Raw genomic sequence first — 16,508 nt, forward strand, 5'->3', positions numbered from 1 at the left:
CACTACTTACAGCACAGACATACACTTGGTGAGGCACATATAGTGCTCTATCAAATGAAGAGTTACCATGCTTTAAGTGCTTCTATGTATTATTTTTTTTCTTTCATCTCTTCACTGGTTTTATCCCTCTTGTATTTTTAGCAACGGTGTTCTTAGAGTTCTGGAAGAGGCGGAGAGCAGAGCTTACTTATGATTGGGACCTGATTGACTGGGAGGAGGAAGAGGTAAGGCCATTTTGCAGACATTCAAGCTTGAAAGTCCTGCCTTTTTTAACAAGGATAAGATGCAGTAATGTTATCCAAAACAGAAAATATGACACTGGTTTTGAGAGTGAAACACCTGCCCTCAAAAAAAAAAGTTACTGTCACAAACTGATCCAGGCATTGTTAAAACACCTGTCTTGTAAATCAAAGAATGAAAGTGCTCTACTTCACACATCACAAGTATCTATAATAATAAAAGGCAAAGCCCTCACTGACTGACTCACTCACTGACTGACTGACTGACTGACTCATCACTAATTCTCCAACTTCCCGTGTAGGTGGAAGGCTGAAATTTGGCAGGCTCATTCCTTACAGCTTACTTACAAAAGTTAGGCAGGTTTCATTTCGAAATTCAAAGCGTAATGGTCATAACTGGAACATATTTTTTGTCCATACACTGTAATGGAGGAGGCGGAGTCACGTATCGCGTCATCACGCCTCCTACGTAATCACGTAAACTAAAAACAAGGAAGAGATTTACAGCACGAGTCACACGCGGGAACGAAGGTAAATGACGTTAATTTTTCACTGTCTTTTAATACTGTGTAAGCATACATATTAACACATGTGCAATTAAACGTGTGCATTTACGGGGTGATTTCTCAGGCTTAAAAGCTCACCTTTTATCAAACGCGGGAACAAAGGTAACTGACGTTGTTCACTGTCTTTTAATACTGTGTAACCATACATATGAACACATGTGCAATTAAACGTGTGCATTTACGGGGTGATTTCTCAGGCTTAAAAGCTCGCCTTTTACTAAAAAGGTAAATGCAAAACTATTTTCAATCAGTTTATTGAAACGCTCCCGTTAAGGATTGCAATAACATATTCGCGAGATAAAAGAACGAAGTAGGGGGAAATGGAGGAACAGCCGCAAACAGCGAAGAGCAAAAAATTAATTAAACAATTGAGAACGGAGCGAGTGAAGCATACAAGCATGTTCATAAGGGAAACAAAGCACGGTGTAAAACGTAAGTTTAAATTAAGTTTATAGAAACGCTCCCGCTGCGGATTGCAATAACATATTCGCGAGATAAAAGTTTAATGAGAAGACACGAGGTATAAACGAACCACACGCCGTGGCGCAACGTTAAGGGCAACAGTTTCAACCATTCTATGATCTGCTTCTCGCAACTGAAAGACGGCACATGGCGGATGTTAGCCGACTTGCTGACCGCAACGTTAGGGGCTTCAACTATGGCGCTGACGCCACATCTCAGTGCCAACACTTTGCAGACTGTACTTAAAAGACACGCCCTCCTCACTGGACAGTTAAAAAGACCAATCAAACTAACGATGACATCAAGTATTACCCAATCAAAAGTAGGAAAGGAGGCATCTTCATAAAATGCGTGTGGGATGATTTGCATGACACGCTGCTTTAAAAAAAAAATTATAAAAAAAATACGGGATAAATCCCGTCCACTATTGATTCAAAACGGGACGCGCAATTTCATTCTCAAACGCGGCACGATTCCGTATTTTAAAGGACGGGTGGCAACCCTACAGTGCCAGGTAACCACCCATACAATCAGATTGTGATTCAGACTAGGAATGCAATGAATGTAATTACCCCGATCTACATACAAGGCGAAAGTCTTGCAACATTCAAAGATGATGGTTTGGGATAATTAGTACTTATTAAGTACACCATGGCACATAAAACAGCTTATGAAGCCTTGAACCGAAAAAAGCAAGATCTCAGAGATCGTAAAAAAAAAAAAGGAGGTGATGTCGTTTTACTCGCTGTACATTTTAGTCAAACATTACCAGTTATTCCACGAGGGAGACCAGCAGATGAACTCAACGCGTGTTTAAAATCCATGCTTCTCCCACGCTCGGTTATATGTCGTGTGTTCTCGGGTAGGTACACCAAAAAATATATACATTTAAGCATGTAATGGGCAAACAAAAAATGAGGTATACCCGAAGGCACTGCAGTAGTACTCAATGTAACTTTACTTCTTAAATGTTAATGTTTTACTGTTTAATAATTTATACGCTTCTTATATATTGTTCAAATTCTTTTATCAAAATACCAGTGACAGCGCAATGCACGATAACATGGAGTGAATACACCATATGCATCTGCCCACGGCCGCCCTGGTGTGCGCAGATAGGAGTTGATTCTAAAATAAAATAAACATAAAAAGAGTAATACAATCATCACCCATAAAGCGGATAGCAGACGTGACATATTATATGTGTACCAGATTTCAAGTCAATAGGTGAAACGGTTTGCAAGCTACAGGTGATTTAAAATCCTGGACAGACCAACGAAAAGCCACGGTAGCAAATTATAGAAGAAGATTTTACTGTTTAATAATTTATATTTATATGAAATGTGCTTCTTATATATTACTTCATATTCTCATATGATAATGATGTTAATGTTGTTTATATTGATTTCTATGTTATTGTAAGTGCATCTATGTGTGTATATGTATGTATGTATGTGTATATATATATATATATACAGTGATCCCTCGCTATATCGCGCTTCGCCTTTCGCGGCTTCACTCCATCGCGGATTTTATATGTAAGCATATTTAAATATATATCGCGGATTTTTCGCTGCTTCGCGGGTTTCTGCGGACAATAGGTCTTTTAATTTCTGGTACATGCTTCCTCAGTTGGTTTGCCCAGTTGATTTCATACAAGGGACGCTATTGGCAGATGGCTGAGAAGCTACCCAGCTTACTTTCTCTCTCTCTCTCTCTCTCTCTCTCCCTCCTGCGCTGACGTAGGGGGGTGTGAGCAGGGGGGCTGTGTGCAGCTGCTTCCTGAAGGACAAGCTGCACGGAGCTTCGCATACTTAAAAGCTCAAAGGGCACGTATTGATTTTTTTTATCTGTCTCTCTCTATCTCTCTCTATCTCTCTCTCTCTCTCTTCCTGCTCCTGATAGAGGGGGTGTGAGCTGCCGCCTTCAACAGCTTTGTACCGGCGGTGCTTCGCATACTTAAAAGCCAAAAAGCCGTATTGATTTTTTTTTTGACTGCTTGCTTTGCACTCCTTTGAAAAGGAAGATATGTTTGCATTCTTTTAATTGTGAGACAGAACTGTCATCTCTGTCTTGTCATGGAGCACAGTTTAAACTTTTGAAAAAGAGACAAATGTTTGTTTGCAGTGTTTGAATAACGTTCCTGTCTCTCTACAACCTCCTGTGTTTCTGCGCAAATCTGTGACCCAAGCATGACATTCTAAAAATAACCATATAAACATATGGTTTCTACTTCGCGGATTTTTCTATTTCGCGGGTGGCTCTGGAACGCAACCCCCGCGATGGAGGAGGGATTACTGTATATAAAAAATATATATATAAAAAATATATGTGTATATGTATATATAATATATCTGTATATGTGTGTATATGTGTATATGTATATATATATGACAGCAACACTCATAACAATGACAACACAATTACATTGACAATCATGTTACGTTATTTTTAAAATGTTTCCTTTACTTTTTCATAACCTCTTTAACACACTACTTCTCCGCTGCGAAGCGCGGGTATTTTGCTAGTAGACAATAAACTGAAATATGAACCAATGTGTTTGAAGATCAGACATGTTAGTGACTGATAATGTGGCAAGTACCTTAGGAGGCAATCAAAGTATGGGATTTGTGGTTCAAAAGATCCAACTTTAGACTTTTATTGTACAAATAAAATACAGCTACTGTATATTGAAAGCTCTCTAGAATGGACGTTCCTCCTTATTCAAAGTGATGGAGTTCTCCCTGACACCTGTTCTACTATTATTATTCAATATAATAAGAGAAACTTTCAGTAAGCTCTAGCCATTTCTCCTTAGTGCTCATGTAGTGTGTATTACAGTAAAATTGTTGTGTTGAGACTTCATATGTACAGTATAGTGCAAAGTTGCCTACCATCTTTTAATGAACTCTTCTTCTGTATATATATTTCTGACAAATCAACAAACCTCCACACCAAAGTGCAACAAAATGCAGACCATACCACACCAGATCAGACCAACAGCAATATGTTTATTTTTAGTTTAATTAATTTCTCATAGTGCTGTCAAGCGATCAAAAAGTTTAATCGTGATTAATCACATGACTTTGTGTAATTAATCGTGATTAATCTCGATTTTTTTTTATGTTGAAATTTTACCACAAATATTTTTAAGCGCAATCAGACCATATTAAGAAGAATGGACAAAATATAATGGCATATAAATGTAATTCATGTATTCAGGTAACTGGAACAAGAGGAAATAAAGACAAAACTTCAACTGTGAGGAGGCTTTATTCACTCATACTCTAGGGCTGTGCAATGCTGAACATAGAAAACAAACAATTGGGTTTATATTGTAAAACAGATGACATTTTTAAGACGTAGTCTCATGCTGCAGTCTCCGTGTATTTCTCAATAATGCTTAATAAATCTCACTCAAAAGCCATGCAAAAACTCCAGAAACAGGATTTTATAAACAGAATACAATTCAAAATTGTTAATGTAGTTAGCCAAGTTAATTTCTCAGCAGAAACAGCAGGTTGGCCTTTTGGATTATTATGAATAATACATTATTTCAACCCAGCCACAGGGGCTGCACAAACCAGTGTGTTTCTTTGTGCCGGTCCCAAGCCCAGATGAATGGGGAGGGTTACGTCAGGAAGGGCATCCGGTGTAAAATTTTGCCAAATTAATATATGGACAACAATACAAATTTCCATAACGGATCGGTCGAGCCCCAGGTTAACAACGACCACCACCAGTACTGTTAGTCAACAGGGTGCTGGCAGAAATTGGGCTACTGTTGGCCAAAGAAGAAGAAGGAGAAGAACAGGGGGGAGATGTGTCCGGAGGCAGGAGGAGATGAGGAAGGTAAAGAGAGTGGAACTGAGGGTAGGAACTTTGAATGTTGCCAGTATGACTAGTAAGGGGAGAGAATTAGCTGATATGATGGAGAGAAGGAAGGTTGATATATTGTGCGTGCAAGAGACTAAATGGAAGGGGAGGTTAGGTGGATCGGAGATGGATTCAAATTGTTCTATCATGGTGTGGATAGGAGGAGAAATGGAGTAGGAGTTATTCTGAAGGAACAGTATGTCAAGAATGTTCTGGAGGTGGAAAGAGTGTCAGACAAAATAATGATTATGAAGCTGGAAATTGAAGGTGTGATGATGAATGTTGTTAGTGCAAATGCCCCGCAAGTTGGGTGTGCGATGGATAAGAAAGGAGATTTTTGGAGTGAGTTGGATGAAGTGATGAACAGTGTACCCAATGGACAGAAAGTGGTGATTGGAGCGGATTTCAATGGACATGTTTGGTGAAAGGAATAGAGATGAGTGATGGGTAGGTACAGTATGGTGTCAAGGAGAGGAATGAAGAAGGTCAGAAGATAGTGGATTTTGCTAGAAGGATGGACATGGCTGTGGTGAATACTTATTTTAAGAAGAGGGAGGAACATAGGGTGACGCAAAAGAGTGGAGGAAATGCACACAGGTAGATTACATCCTCAAGAGGAGTTGTGGTATTGTATGAGGAAGTCGGGAGTGGCAGAGAAGTATGTAATAGTTGTACAGGATATGTACAAGGGAAATGTGACTGTGGTGAGGTCTGCGGTAGGAGTGACGGATGCATTCAAAGTAGAGGTGGGATTACATCAGGGATCGGCTCTGAGCCCTTTCTTATTTGCAATGGTGATGGACAGGTTAACAGACGAGATTAGACAGCAGTCCCCATGGACTATGATGTTTGCTAATGACATTGTGATCTGTAGCGATAGTAGGGATCAGGTTGAGGAGACCCTGGAGAGGTGGAGATATGCTCTACAGATGAAAGGAATGAAGGTCAGCAGGAACAAGAAACAATACATGTGTGTAAATGAGAGGGAGGTCAGTGGAATGGTGAGGATGCAAGGAGTAGAGTTAGCGAAGGTGGATGAGTTTAAATACTTGGGATCAATAGTACAGAGTAATGGGGATTGTGGAAGAGAGGTGAAAAAGAGAGGGCAGGCAGGGTGGAATGGGTGGAGAAGAGTGCCAGGAGTGATTTGTGACAGACGGATTTCAGCAAGAGTGAAAGGGAAGGTCTACAGGATGGTAGTGAGACCAGCTATGTTATGTGGGTTGGAGATGGTGGCACTGACCAGAAAGCAGGAGACAGAGCTGGAGGTGGCAGAGTTAAAGATGCTAAGATTTGCATTGGGTGTGAAGAGGATGGACAGGATTAGAAATGAGTACATTAGAGGGTCAGCTCAAGTTGGACGGTTGGGAGACAGTCAGAGAGGCGAGATTGCGTTGGTCTGGACATGTGCAGAGGAGAGATGCTGAGTATATTGGGAGAAGGATGCTAAGGATAGATCTGCCAGGCAAGAGAAAAAGAGGAAGGCCTAAGATAAGGTTTATAGATGTGATGAGGGAGAACATAAAGGTGATGGGTGTAACAGAACAAGATGCAGAGGACAGAAAGATATGGAAAAAGATGATCCGCGGTGGCAACCCCTAACGGGAGCAGGCGAAAGAAGAAGAAGAAGATGAATAATACATTATTTCTATTTTATTAAACCAAGCCAGTTGCTTAAACATACAAGTTTGGTCACATTTCCAGAGGACAAGGCAGCTCGCTTTTTCTGCACAATATGCCCAGAGAGTGAAAACAACCTCTCTCAAGGCACTGATGTGGCAGGTGTTGCCAAGTACTTGAGAGCAAGGCAAGCTAGCTCTTTGTATACCAGAGCATGTGTGGACCACCACTTTAGGGGGCAATCCTCCAAGCTGATGACAGGCTCTGCTTTATAGTGGTCCAGACATTTTTGAATACAATTCTCCTCCACACTCCCACTAATGATCGATGGAGATGCACATTTTTCAATGACAGTGTGCGAGATTGCTAGAAAAAAATGTAATACTATGCAGCCATTCCTGTTAAGGGGTAAGTTCAGAGATATTCAGGTGGATGAGCCTATGGTGTCCTAGATAATAGACTATCTGTTGAGCAGACCACAGTTTGTGTTACTGAAGGACTGTGTTTCTGATACAGATGTGAGTAACAATGGAGCACCTAGTTCATTTTCCCCTCACTCTCTACACCTCAGACTATAAATATAACAGCAAGTCAAGTCATTTGCAGAACTTGGTGCAGAAAAAATTGTCTAAAATTAGTTTAACAAAACTAATTAACAGTTACTGACTTTCGCCACATCAAAGAGCCTCTATGAACTATTCAGGGCGTGGATGGAGAGGTGGTGCACTCCTAAAAGTACTTAGGGGTCCACATCAAAACAAGTTGGTACTATATAAGAAATGGGAGAGTAGACTTTTTTCTGTGGTGACTGTATTCCTTTAATGTCGGTATGAACAGCCATCACATGTTCTACGTAATGGCCAGTGCGATTTTCTGTATGCTGGGTTGGTAACATCACTACAAGAGAGGCCCACCAAATCTAATTCAAGCTAATTAAAAGTGCAGGCTCAGTTCTGGGACACACTGTAGACCCCCTGAAGATAGTAGCAAATAAAAAAATTAAAACAAAGCTCAGTGCCATTATGAACAATGCTGAACATCCTCTCTCTGTCACACTAGCACTGAGCACTTTCAGCCAACAAATTATTCAGCAGGACTGTGTCAAGAAACGCTACTGTGTCTCCTTTATACCAACAGCCATACCATAAGGTCATCAAAAAAATTTAATGACCTCTTAGGCACCATCATCAGCAGTGTGTTTGTCACCGGAGAGAGTGTCTCTTCCTATGAAGTCAGTAGATGGATTGAGGGATCATGGGGGGTCATGAGGTTGCTGGAAAGGGGTGTGGGGCGCTCCCAATATCTATGCAAAAGGACGTAGGTCCAAGTCTTTAGAGTCCTGGTTCTTACTGTCTTACTATATGGTTGTGAGACATGGATGCTATCCAGTGACCTGAGACAAAGACTGGACTCCTTTGGTACTATGTCTCTTTGGAGAATCCATTGGTACTGTTGGTTTTACTTTGTATCGAATGAGTGGTTGCGCATGGAGTCCCGAATGAGACACATTACCTGCATTGTGAGGGAGTGTCAATTACCGCACTATGGCCATGTGGCACAATTCCCAGACAGAATGGCTGGACCAGGCCAAGGGGATGCCTACGTAACACCTGGCTGCGGCAGATAGAGGATCATTTCCGGAGGGTGGGACTGGACCACGTGTCTCCCTGGGAGGTTGCCAACCAGGATCCCAAGCTGTTTCATCATGTTGTGGGTGCAGCAACAAGTGAATGCTCCCCAACCTGACCTGACCTGCAATACCATAATGTGTTGGGTCTGCCTAAGAACCTCCCGCTTAATATCAACAATGCTGAGCAAATGTAATGAAAACAAACTGGACTTTGAAAAAGACAGCTCCAAGTAATGGCTTCTGCTGGCTATTGTGACTCTAGCAGTTGTGGGTTTGAAAATGAATGCCAAGTTCCAGGCAGTTCTGTTCTTTTATAATATTAGTTATGGAAAATGGTGAGGTTTCCAGGCAAGTTGGAACTGAGATCACTGGTCTTCTACAGGCTCCTCTTGCTCTGTAGAATAGGAAAGCGAGGCGAGTTTAGCAAATGCACCTAGCCCTTTTTACCTTTTCCACAGACCCACCAGCACACTCCCATAATGCACATATGTGACTAATATAGATATATATACATTTAAACCTCAACATTTGTGGAAGTAACATTGCTAGAAAACAGCACTAAAGTCAAAGACACAAATATTATTACATTGACCATATAGGAAATAGATGGTTAGTTTCCCATGACCACCAAAAACTGTAATATTCCTCTGGACAATGTTCAAAATATAGTTTTCTGTATAGAATTCTTTATAGCAAAACATTATTTCTGATAATTATGCATTCTTCATATTACTGTTACCTTAAAATAACCCTTAAAACTTCAGTACGCAGCATATAATTAGTAACATCCCACACATTTTTTTGTTAATCATTCCCTAGAATTCTGTGCTACCATCTCAATAAAAAAACAACTTTAGTTGCTGCTGTCAGAAGGCACAGAGACTGGAGAGGTCTTGACATCATTTCCAATGCTCTGTCCTTCACAGCTTGCAGATGGCATTGGAGATCAGCTTAAATTAATTCATCAGGGAAGTCTGCTTTGTGCACCGCTTAAGGTCCTTAAGGGTCTTGGATTATGGTAACATAGGACAGGTGAGTTGACATTTAACATTGAGGTTATGACTGATGATGGGATTTGCATCCTTGACCTTTGGTCAATAGCGTCAGCCAAGATTCAGGCACAAAGTTTATCTAACACCTTTATTTTCTCACGAAGCCGCATCATTGACCTTGAACATTTGGGCTTAGACCCTGACGTACTTGTTATACACTTTGGGGGAATAACTGTAGCACAGAGCTTAACTTTTCAAGCAAAACATTGAAAATATGCAATGAATGCATGGAGAGCTCTTTACTGTACAACATTAGGGTCAACAAGAATGGTGAACTGCCTAGTAGGATATACTGTCTGTGTGTGTTTATATATATATATATATATATATATATATATATATATATATATATATATATATATATATATATATATATATATATATACTGTATATATATATATATATATATATATATATATATATATATATATATATATATATATATATATATATATATATATATACTGTATATATATATATATATATATATATATATATATATATATATATATATATATATATATATATATATATATATATAAAATCCAAAGTCTGTCTCTGTCTGTCTATTTTCATGAGAGAACTACTTAACAGATTTAGATCGGGTTTTTTTCTATAATTTGCTTGAATGTTGATTTTGCGACTTCTCTCATTACACTATGTATCATAGTTCACTTGCGGTACCTATAAGAATGGCAAGCTAGCAATATCACAAACAGAATTCCATCTATTACAGCAAAGGCAACAGGTCCTTTTAAGGATAGTGAGACACCTAAAAGAGCCATGTAAAGAGCAAAGGATCAGTTGTGGCCCTCGATGCCAGTGTTACTTTATATATGTTGTTGGGAATGTATTTTTGCCACTAGCCTATGAGTTAGGAATCTCTTTGAACTGTGCGATAAAAAACTTGAATAACTTGTCTGAATTCGCTTTGTTGAATTCCTCCTAATTGAGGCTTGAGCCTGTCCCAGCAGTACTAAGTACAAGGCAGGAATCAACCTTAGAGAGGACAGCTGTCCATCAGAGAATATCCTTATTCATGCTCTTACTCTCACTGAATCTTGGTCAAATTGAAGTTATTAGTTAACTTTCATGCTCCTTGAATGTAGGAGGAAAATCATTATGTAAAACGGGAAACATGCAAACTCCATAGAGATTGTGAACAGGCTGGGATTCAAATCCCGGAACACAAGGCGTTCGTGGGGAAGTAGTGATATCCACTAAACAACAAGCTATCCTCATTAAATAATTTCTTTATCTTTGTATTCATTAAATACTGTGGATGTATTTTTATTTATTCTTCATTTTTGTATCTTTCCTAACAAAGACTGTGTTTTAAATAACTTTTTAAGGTGCATTTTGTGTTATGTTCTCTTGTCCATTGGATTCAAAGGTTAGATTAACATTCTTAGTTTATCTTATCAGGAAGAGCTGCGCCCACAGTTTGAAGCCAAGTATTCAAAGATGGAGAGAGTTAACCCCATCTCTGGGAAACCTGAGCCATTCCAGCCTTTCACAGACAAACTGAGTCGCCTGATGGTGTCTGTCTCTGGAATCTTCTTCATGGTTAGTGATCATATTAAACAAATGAAGACTTTTAAGCTTTGGGTTAGATTGTGCATGTCCAGCTGGTAGGTTACATGGTTTCATTTACTTTTAAAAGTCACTTGATAAAAATCTTTGACTGTCCTTATCTGGCTCTGTAGGTCTATCCATCTGTTTTTGTATTGTATTGTGATTAGCCTCGTGCAAAAATAATTCATCTGATTATCAAATCACTTGCAGTTGGAGCACTGATGTGCATTTGGCTCCCCCTATTGGTTATGAAATTTCAGTCTTTCATAGAAAATATGTCATAAGCTGCTTCTCATATGTCAATCACACACCAAATAAATACCACCTCCAAAAATGCTTGCAATAAGATACTCAAGGGATTTATACCATACTAAGAGAAACATGCATGAAAGGAAAGAGGATGGGATAATGGAATGAATGGTGCAGATTTGCCTTGTGAAAAACTATGCTTGCTGCATGTCACTGGCTTATAACTGACCAGACTGGAGGAAATTTGATTTTTGTAAGCCATTTTGTCCTCAATGATGTTTGAAAACTGAGAGTGTAAAGAACAGGCTGATATCCACATTTGTAAAGATTTCAGACTGAATGTTTTGGCTTTCCAGTTTCCATTCAGAAATTTTACCAAACTATCTTTTAGTTTACTTTTGTATGTGAAATAAATTGGTCCTATTCCCACATCCTTGCTAAAAAGCAAAATAAAAGATCACCTGATATCATATAATGCCTTTCTAATTTCATTTTAACTTCCATGCATGACTATATTTATTGCTCATACACAGCACATTTACAGTTGTTTTTTTCTAATGTCAGTTGCTTTTTTGAAATATGTTGTGTTCTACTAACGTTTAATCTACATGTCTTCAGTAAAATAACACCATTGTACCACTAGTATTCTAGGCAGCTCAATCATTAAAACTGCCTGTGTTTAGCAGCTTGTACAGTGCATAGCTTCAGAACATTTCATTTTTCGTATGTGCATTATGCTTTAGCGTATCATCACCACACAGTCTACCACTCTAACCACTCCATCATCTGTGTGCTTTTACATTTGTTCAGATATTTGCCCTCTACTTGTAAACTGATAGTGTTACTCACAATGAAAAAGGCAGCATTTATAGGAAATGAAACAAAGATTTGCCTTTCAGCTTCTACTTTGTTTCTTAGATAGATTGAACTTTGTTTTGAGAAATTGATAAAATGCAAATAAATAGCATTGTTTTTATATTCATGTCTTTTGAAATGATACTTCAAGCAAGCTACAGATAAATATTTTCTAGACAAATACTGACATCCTAATATTTGTCTGCTTGAATATTAATAGATAAAAGAAAGGTTGATTTGTAAAATGTAACAAATAATTGCATTGCTCTGAAGTAACATATACTATTCTTATTTGTTTTGTGAATGATTCTGAGGTATTATTCATACTGCAGTGCCTTAAATAAAATATTGTTATTGATGAAATAATAATGACATGACTAAATCTTAAAAAATGGCAATGAACGTAATACACTGTCATTGTATATACATTATTCAAAAAGGATAGCACAGACAAAAAAAAAAAAATTCAAACAACATCCAAAAAATGTCATATTAAGTAAACTACATCAAAAGGACCTTTAGTTGAATGTAATGTGTAAAGATTGGGGGAATATTTTTGTATCAGTGACATGCCTCTCCATTCTCCGTGTCCTTAACTATAGTATGCCTGCCTCTTGCTGTCCAGAAATCACTAGGGATGACAATTAATTAGCCATCATGTTAATATATTTTGAGATTTATTGACTAAATACTTGCACATGTTAAGCGTTATTGAGTCCATTGTGTTCTTCCCAAATCTTAATACACTTCAACATCTCACATATTGATTCTTGTAATACATTCTTGTTTATCATGGTGCCAGAGATTGGCTACATGGGCATGTTGGTCCGACATGCAAGTAAGATTTTCATTGCACTCTATCCATGTAACAATACAATTTCTGCTACTACTACTACTACTCCACCAAGTGTCTCACATATTTCCCTATTGTTTCATATTAAACCATTATTATTTTTTTTTTCACTGTCCCCTTTTACTTCACAGTCTTTCTTGCTGACTGTCTCTCTTCATTCTTCAGTAATCCAGCGCATATCAATGAATCAGTTATTAAAGTTGCCAATATTCTGCATGTTTTCATGCTGCACTTGCTAGGTTTTTAAAAATAAGCACCAATTTTGATGCCAATGATCACAACAGGCTCTATAATATTGTTGGATCATCATGCACTGTTCATAAGTGGTGATTGTTTTCAAGAGATCTGGAAGTCTCATGAGAGTGCTCCATCATTCTTCTTTGTCATTAGAAAATGTCATTTAGAACATGCAATTTTCATTTTTATTCATATGTTGATTACTTTCTTCTTTTTAAATAAAACTGATGATCTTGATTAGGTTATGAAATAAATGCTTTTGTGATCTTTTACTTTACCCCACTTTTGTTTATAAGGGTGGGGCTTGTGGGGGAAACATAGTTTATAGTTTATAGGGTCATTAATGTGAAGTGTACTGAGTAAAGTGAAATTTTTACTTGAATATGCTAGTAAATATGCAACACATCACTACCCTTTGGCTCCATGATTAGTGAGTAAACCAGTATTACCTCAAAACTTTTATTAAAACAGATCTAATGGAGCATGACATATGAACAGCTTAGTTTATTATGACAAATGTTAAACAAAAATGGCAGAGCTTTATTTTATGAAGGTTAGGATTATTTGCATAACATACAGTATATAGTATGTAAACTGATACACTTTACAACATTTGAAATCAAGAAAATAGTGTAGAATATAACAAACCATATGTTTTGTAAAGATAGAAGGGTACCAAAATATCCAGATATTTTATATATATTCAATATATATAATATGTATGACCTCATCATCTCCTTGGTACATGTACTGGTCTTGTTTATGCAGAAAATTCCACTTACAATTTCTTACTTTATCTTATTTCAAAACTTATGTCCTTCCTTACCTGAAACATCTCAGAACATATTTGTCCAACAGACACTGACTGGACAGATGACCCCACCCTATTAATTTCTTCCAACTCTTACTAGGTAAATCCCTTGCACTTCCAGGCCATTGAGAGATATAATCCTTCAAATGTATCCTAGATCTGTCCCAGTCAGGTCAAAGCAATGTTTATACTCCAAGGTCCTCTTATATTACTGAACTCCTGAACCTTTTGCAGAGAGTAAATACAGCAGCACTGCAGAGGAACCTTTTTTTGGCTCTTTGCACTCATTCTCTCATTCTACTACTGTCATTAAATTCAAGCCTACTTAAAATTCCCAGAAACCTTTGGATATTGCTCCGTTTATTGCTATACTGTCACCTTCTTCATAACTTATACATTGTACTTCTAAAATAAGTTTAGCAGCTCTGTTCCTGAAGTTTTTTATGACTGCTATGTTCTTCTTGTAGATCATAAACAAAACTGAACACTGTGTTGCTCATACACCGCACAGATGTTGCCTCATAAATCAATTATAAACTTAAAGTAAGTTTACTTGGACCATCCAGTCTTTTGCATATAATGAGCTTTCTAGTGTCATACCTGTCATTGTGGAAAATTAATTAATATTGTTCCCATCTACTTTACATTTTTTCATGAAATTTATTTTATTAATTTATGCCATTTCGTATTTCTCTTTCTGTACTTTTGTTAACTGTGGCATAGGCATGGAATTGTGGGAGGGTCAAAATAAAAAGAAAATCTATGTGGAAAAACCACACTGGCAATTAGAGAGCTAGTGTATGTAACTACAGGAGCAGACACGTGTCACTGAGAGAACGTATAACCCTCTATGCAGTATGTTGTGGCTGTCCCAAAGGTAAACACTCAAGCAACTATGGCAGATAGGTTACTAATAGGAAGCCGCTAAAGCAATGGGTACCACCCTCATGCTTAGTATAGAGAGTGTAGGCAGTCTGGATGCTGCCATGACTACCTAGCCTATCACCTGACAATACCTAAACAGATGCACAGAGCCACAGAGCCCACTGGACTGCCAGAACATACTTAGAGGAGATACCACCCTTTAAATTGGTCTAAGGGGCTAAGTCCCAAAAACAGTTTCAAAGGATCCTAAAGAGCAACAGTGACTACTGTAACCTTGGTACGTTGGAGGGTCTTGTGTTCCTCAATGTTCCTTACAGCTACGTTGCCTTGAGGCATGTGTTTGTGATAGGATTCATACAGTCATTCTGTCACCTATTCCAAACAATCTTGTGAAAGACTGCCCACCCAGGCACTAACGGATGTTTTTCCTTGGAATAAGTTCAGCTTTCACCTCTGAAAGAGTAGCTGTTCCATACAGCACTCCAACAGTTCCGGAGACGTTGTGTCTGCATGAACCTTGTTCATGGCCTCAGTCTTTGGAGGCAGCTCCAAGGAACTGCGGCCAAAGGATGTTTGGTGCGTGTCTTGGCCCTAAGATCTTTTGGTGGTTCCCAGTTACGAGGGAAGCAGTTGAGTTAAGAAAGAAGTCTTTCATGAAATGTGTGCAGAAGAGTCTCTGAATCTGACCAAAGGGCCAAGAAGGTAGCAACTGTTGAATAGGAGGAAATGAAGGAATTTGTGGCCAACCAATCAAAGACTTGGAAAGGGTAGATGTAGCCCAGGGTGTTCTATGTAAAGCTGTAGAAATAATGACCTCATCTGGAGAAAGGAAAGTTTAGCCCAGTGTTTACATCCTCCTCCTCTGAAGAGTCAATGCCAGTTGCCGTGGTTGAGGTGGACTTGTTTCCATTGCTGGCATCACTGTAGTGACAAAAAAGCCCTGAAGTGACAAAACAGCAAAAGTGAATGAGATCTGATGAGAAATGTTAAATGCAATGGCTGTTGTGGTGGTGTCTAACATGGAAGGCAGATATAATGCCTCAGAATTGTCAGTTCAAAGATGTGGTTCTTATTTTATTAGGTGCTTTGCATATAATGTAAAAAGCACCTACTGCAATGTTGATGTCACGTCTGTCTGTCTGTCCATCTGTCTATATGAAAAACCTTAGCTCTCAGTGGGCCAATTTTTCCTCAAGGAAATTTGCCAGGAAAGTTAAATTTTTATTCAGATAGTTTTAATAATTTGTTCATTGTGTCAGTCATACTACTCCCTTTCCTATAGCCTTGGTGCAACTGCTCATATTATGCTGTACAGTATCTCAGTTTACTCATATAGAGTATCCTAGAGCCCCCTTGACCCTTACTAATTCGAACAACTGAGGAACACATACGTCATATACCGATGAAACCAGAAAGTTGAAACTGTGGGGTTCTGCCTTTCATAACCCAGCTCAGGTTATTGTTCTTTCAGTTTCCTGTTCCCAACTTGTCCAGATCTTCAGCTGCCTCATCCTCATCTTTTCTTGGTAGTTTCTTCCTATAGCAGCTTTTTAATTTAATGTTTCTCCTTCCCACTAAATGATGTCAGTGAAAGGTAT

At 38.4% G+C, this 16,508-nt stretch overlaps 1 protein-coding gene across 1 annotated transcript in view; it reads left to right on the forward strand.

Moving 5' to 3' along the window:
* ano3 (anoctamin 3) overlaps positions 1-16,508 on the forward strand; it is a 264,288-nt gene that overhangs the window by 223,385 nt on the left and 24,395 nt on the right. Inside the window, exons 14-15 of the mRNA XM_028794215.2 lie at positions 142-224; positions 10,871-11,011. Coding sequence (XP_028650048.1) covers positions 142-224; positions 10,871-11,011 — 224 coding nt within the window. The remainder of the gene's footprint in view (positions 1-141; positions 225-10,870; positions 11,012-16,508) is intronic.

This window comes from Erpetoichthys calabaricus, chromosome 2 (genome assembly GCF_900747795.2).
Source record: "Erpetoichthys calabaricus chromosome 2, fErpCal1.3, whole genome shotgun sequence".
In the NCBI taxonomy this organism is placed as follows: domain Eukaryota; kingdom Metazoa; phylum Chordata; class Cladistia; order Polypteriformes; family Polypteridae; genus Erpetoichthys; species Erpetoichthys calabaricus.